This window comes from Rhincodon typus, chromosome 5 (genome assembly GCF_021869965.1).
Source record: "Rhincodon typus isolate 14 chromosome 5, sRhiTyp1.1, whole genome shotgun sequence".
NCBI lineage: Eukaryota > Metazoa > Chordata > Chondrichthyes > Orectolobiformes > Rhincodontidae > Rhincodon > Rhincodon typus.
In genome coordinates this window covers 68042844-68048843 of record NC_063336.1, presented here as the reverse complement: position 1 = coordinate 68048843, position 6000 = coordinate 68042844, and the positions used below count along the sequence as shown (strand labels likewise).

Sequence of the window (6000 nt, the reverse complement as noted above, 5' to 3'; positions counted from 1 at the left end):
CTCCCTATTTTCTGCATATAAACTGACGTTTTCCCAGCCTGCATCAGTTCTGAGGAAGGGTCATCGGACCCGAAACGTTAATTCTGTTTTCTCCTTCACAGATGCTGCCAGATGTGCTGAGCTTTTCCAGCAACTTTGTTTTTGTTCCTGATTTACAGCATCCGCAGTTCTTTTGGTTTTTATTTAGAATTTTTTAGACAGTTTTTTACGGTTAAATTTATGGGGTGGACAATTACATGGCTACTACTTTTGAGGGGCTGAAATTCATGCTACAGTCCAAAATACTGTCTCATTAGCAGAAGCCCAATTGGTCTCTAAATTAAAAAAGGCACAATGAATTACAGTAGTTACAGTGATATCATATCTTCTCGTTCAGCACACCGCTTTTGTGCAGTCTTAGTTCTCTGTCAAAGTACTAAGTCACGCCTTCTCATGAACCTTGTGCACCATCCGGCACTTGCCTTAAAATCCAAAATTCCATCCTGCTTTGATTTGTTTCATGCATGGATTCGGATGGCTTCACAACTAAGATTTTCCATTTTGACCATTTTCAAGTACCGACTCAGCAACTTTTTTCTCTAATTGTGGCCACTTGCTAGGTTCACCTTTGTTGGCACACTTTCGTTTTGGCATTGTCTGAAGTTGGTTTGACATCTTTCTCCAGTCTCTCTCAAGTTCCTCCAAAACACAAAATTCTCTTGCTGCTATACAGTTATTTGACTTCTCTGCATCTTCAAAAACTTTCAGTTTAAATGCCTGTATATTTTTTATTTTCTGTTGAGGGTGTTTTAACATGAAATGATGAAACAATTTCAAAACCCATAATAGCATGAAAAAAAATTCATTTCCTCATCGTAACATTTATGTACAGGATAATACCTTGACTCTCAAATGTTGATCTGTTATCTGTGAAGAACTAGGGTTGATTTTTACATGAGATATATGGAAAATTCCAGACTTTTTGTCCAATAATAGTGGGTAAACTTTTACATAAGATCGACTTTTACTCGCGTATATATTGGTATTTAGTTTATCCTTCCTTAGGAATATACGGCCCCTTATCAGTATTTAGCAGTTACCCAATTGATTTTTCCTTCCAGTGTCCTAACTGGAACGTTATTTCTTTTATTAACCACTCTATTGGTTTGAAAACTGCTCTTGCTGGGTTCCTTCCCATCTTCCATGATAGCTTCTTTGCCTATAACTTATAGTTAAAGCACTGTTAAAATAGCACTGAGTCTCGCAGAAAAGATTCATCTTGTCTACTTAATTATCTGATATCAAGCAGGGCAACAACAGAGGAGCTGCTCAGCAACCCTCAATTAATGAGGGATCAAACAGCCCAAGATTCCAGCTCTTCTCCTGCTCCGATCACATCCATTCCTATGGAGTTGACCCCGTCTGTAAAGTTCATGTGTGATGACTTCCTTCCTAAATAAGTAAGGCCAGATTTCCAATATCAGCTCAGACACCTTGAATCAGGACATTTCTGAACAGTCAGATGGGTCCCAAATCACATGATTTGCACTTAGGGTTATGTGTGCAGTATGGTGTCACACCCACTAATTCTGGAAGCATATCCTGGGTGGCCACAAGAAAGCAGAAGAAGGCTAAAGAGATGATTTGCTTCACCCCAGCAGTAACACGAGCTGTTGGGCTCTCACCTCTCTCAATTCCATACTCACCCCATATGGCCCCTTATACTGTCTGTGCCAAATCTATGCCAGCTCGTGAACACCAACTACCCCAATGGCCTTGCATGTCATGCCAATTTTCTGCCAGCTCAAACCTCATGTACACCCCCACCCCTCCCTACCCTCCTTGGCTGCTCATGCCCTCCATATGACTTCCATAGCCACTCATCCAGGAGCTGCCATGGGCAAACCTCAACACCCTTGTGGAAGTGGAGAAAGATACTGCTGAAAATGTAATATAGCTTGCACTCATACTTTGAAAACTTAGCAAAGCATTTGTAATGACCATGATAATCCAAGGGGAAACGGCAACTAATATCTCTAGTGACACTAGTTGACTGAATCAAATGGTATTTTTTCCTTAGTCTACAATAGATGACCTGTAAATCAAAGCTGTCCAACAGAGTGTTCCTTCTTAAACTCTGTGACAGCTGCAGCCTTTTTTTGTCAGTTTAAAGAGCAGAAGGTTTAAAAAAACTTTAGACCATGAAACTTGGACACTGTGCTTCAAGAGCACTTGCATCTGCTCTGTCAATTTGTGGGTTGGACCAGCAAAGATGGGATCAAAAAAAAAACTGCGTTTAAATGGCTGTGCTAAATTCAGATTTCCCTCTTGTGTGAGTCATGCCCTGGCCCCTTTCCCCTACTGGCAAAAAGTAACCTTTGGAAATGGGGAGAGGATGAACTGCCTGTATCCAGGTTCCACCAATCATGTTTAAAGATCCATGGAGTTGTTCTAACTCTCTGAAAATCCAGTTTGTTACATCCTAACTCTCACTATTTGGATTTGCATGTAATGAGTTGTAATTTGTTGGCAAGAGATATAAGAAATGCAACAGCAACCAGGGAATCATATTATATGTCAGCAACTTCAGGAATATAGGAGAAATATAAAATAAATTAAATACGTTTCTTTGGCTTATACATTATGGCATTCAGCTTTTGTAAGTATTAAAATGTCTTATAACAATTAAAATCATTGTTTTCTTGAATTTAGTTATCTTGATTTTTGAGATTCCAAGCTAGTTACATTAGTGAACCTTGGTGACATTAAAGAATTAAAAGTCTTTACATGTTTTGAACTGAGTGGATTTGAAGGCTGCAGTTGTTTTTGAATTTAAAGTTTTCAGTTGTAACTCAACATGCTTCTAATTCAGCTGCAAAAAATTAGATCCAGTTAAAATGGAGAGAGAGTGTTGAGTATTTTATCTTCAAAAGAGTTATCAGTGTCTACTAAGATCATAGAATAGTCAAGAATATATTTGCTAACTTGAGAAAAACATCTTCAGATTTATTGCCCAACTGAGATATCCCAGTTAGGGTCTTCTTTCTTCCAGGTGTCCTTTGGTGCACTGATGTTACTACATAGTAGCAGTTGCCTGCCTCTGAGAGCAGCTGTGTTCTTTTTACTGAGAGTTGTAACTTCAAAAGAGTCTGGAAACCCATCCAGAACTGCATGATTCAGGGAAAACAAGAGACCAGATGAGATGAAAGACCAAGAGAATCACAAGAATAAATGGTAGAATTCTAATGCTTGCAACATGCTTTTAACAATCTCCGAGACATTTGTCTGCAGAGAAGACCTTCTTATTGGAAAACTAGCAATTTTCTGTTCTAAAATAACATTATGTTATGTAAAGGTTAATTAGATTGGTTTCCTTTGCGGGACTTGTGTGTGTATTTTCAGCATATAAGAAATTAAAATTAAAGTAATACTTTAATGCAAAAGAGCTTTTCTGTTTATCTATTTTTCTTTGCAGAGAAAATTACGCCGATTGTTAAGGCATATGAGTCTCCGGGATTTTAAGTCCAAAATTATTAAGGGTGTTGAAGACGAGGATGTTATTGAAGCAGGTACTTGAAGGAGAGATGATCTCTCATGATGCAGCAAGTAATATGAGAATTTGTAATTGAGTTCAAATTTTTAAAAGTACTAAAATTTAGGTTTTTATTAAACTGAAAGTGAATCCTAATGAAACAGAAATGGACGAGTGTGGCAAATTAAAGACTTTACCAGAAATACATGACGATAATTATAAGAGTAAGTTTCGAATTTACAGGTAAGTGTTACTGTTGTTCAATGCTACCTGAACTGTTCTTTAAACAATTATGGTTATGGAATGTTTATCTAATGTACATCATTTCTATTTGCAATCACAGAAACATAGGTCTTTGTGCATGATATTAATCTGAGTTAATCATAGCCAGAATGAGAAAATATACATTTCAGACGGAGACTATTAGAATTTACAAAGGGATCATTCTCAGTTGCACCACACACAGTGGTTTATGACTCTCGTCTCCCACTGCTGGAATTATTTCTCACTGAAATTGTTTGTGCCTTAACATCCCTCCCCCAGTTCAACTCTTTTATTCACCCGTTTACGAATAGTTAGTTCTTCAAGCCCCATTTTTCCTGATGGCTTATAATATTGTTACAATTATTTAGTTTTCATTATTTGTCTCCCTTTCATTATCCCGGGGGTATTTCCCTGGTTTGACTTTCCTTCCCCACAGCTGTCCTTTTCACTTTCTCTTTTCTCCAAAGTGATGATAGGACCTGTAAATACATTGTCAAATGATCCTGCTCCTGCTGGAATAAATTAGCATGAATATCAAACTGATAATCAACACTCTTCACAATACCGCCAAATACCTTAGAAATAACATTACAATTAAATCCATTTACCATTTAAAATCAAAGTCAACAATTTGATAAAATATACATGTAAGTAACATTGAATTAGGGAAAAGAAACTTTTATTTTTTAAAAAACTGTGTTGAAATATATATGCTGCAAATAAGCTAAACAAAGAAGCCCAGATATTCTGATGAAAAGTGGGGCAGATATGCAGTGATGGGTTGGGAAGTTTGGGCAGAGCACAATTTCTGCCACTTTCCTCCTGCACCAGAGCCTTCAAGCAGTCAGGTTAGGAACTTGATCATCCTCACTTCCTGCTCTGCATCCTGATTTCACTTTTGGAGCTTAGGTATCTCACCACTTAATAAAGATTTAAGTTGTAGAAGCAGGCACGTATGCTGAAAACAGCCATTCACAGGTCCCACGATGTTATATTCAATGAGCAGAAACCAGAAACATCAAGAAACCTTGATATCAGGTAACACTGTAATAAAGTATAGTGGCAATCTGAAACATTCCCACACTAAAAAGTGTTTTCAGTCAATTGAAAATTGTAATTGATGGATTTTTGTCAGGCAGTGTATGAAGGATTATGGATCCAGAGTGAGTAGATGGAGTTAAAAAACATGTTAACAATAATTGAATTGAATGGTGGAACGGTGGAAGTTCAAGAGGTTGAGTGGTCTGCTACTGTCATGTGTCCTTTTGTCAGTTGTAGTGGCTTGACTTGCGCTGGCTTGTATAGAGAGTCAATTAGCTCAGTTGCCTGGACGGCCTGTTTCCAATGCTGTCTGATGCCAAAAGCATTGAATTCATGTGTGGACTGAGGTTACCAAGAAGGACTGTCCTCAGCTTCTCCTGAGGCATGGTAACCCTCAGGTTAAACCACCACCAGTTGTCTGTTTCTAATGAGAGAGCAGCTCTATGGTCTGGAAAACTATGGCAACTTCACCTTAGCTTTTTACTGTCTTGACCCTATAAGGAAAAGAGCAAGGACCACTCCAACAGTCTTCAGGTCTGTAAGATGATCCCTGTATTAGATGAAATACCGGTGCATACCCCAAATATGGAAATGGACTGATCTTGATAATTTCAGAGGTTAATTGCAGAGACAGAAGAGCATGAAGCTACAACATCAATATGCTGCTAAATTTCAATGCCAAATTGTTCAGTTTGTCTTTCTCACTTCCTCATTAAGAATAATTTATAGATCCAATTATTGCCTTTTGATTTCTGTAATATACTGGGTGACTTGAATTTAATGGTGCTGTATGTTACTGCAGTATTTGATACAATTTGACCAAAAAAGTATTAGGCATGAACGCATTCCTTTTGTTGATTCATCAACCAATCGGCACCCCATTTCTTCAGCACTACAAGTTGTTGTGATTGAAATTTGGTATTTGTGTGTTTGTCCTGACAAGTGCAAAGCAGAATCTTCAGAAAAATATCTCTTGTTTTTGAGCAATATTTTATCATTTCCATCATTTTACAAGCAATCTTGCAAAACTCTAAGTTAATCTCTTGGTTACCTACTTTTTAGACTGAAAGGCCCAAACTTCTCTAAACATTTTTTCTTTTCACAAAGAAAGTTCCTGTCAATGGGAAATTCCCAGTTAACTTCCAGGTTTCCTGGTGGCAGAGTCAGGGTCAGTGTCCCTGGCA

The 6000-nt window shown here is 37.8% G+C and overlaps 1 protein-coding gene across 1 annotated transcript in view; it reads left to right on the top strand.

Moving 5' to 3' along the window:
- The window catches only part of supt3h (SPT3 homolog, SAGA and STAGA complex component), a 66967-nt gene that overhangs the window by 8346 nt on the left and 52621 nt on the right, over positions 1–6000 (top strand). Inside the window, exon 2 of the mRNA XM_020534776.2 lies at positions 3455–3548. Within this exon, the coding sequence (XP_020390365.2) occupies positions 3455–3548 (94 nt within the window). The remainder of the gene's footprint in view (positions 1–3454; positions 3549–6000) is intronic.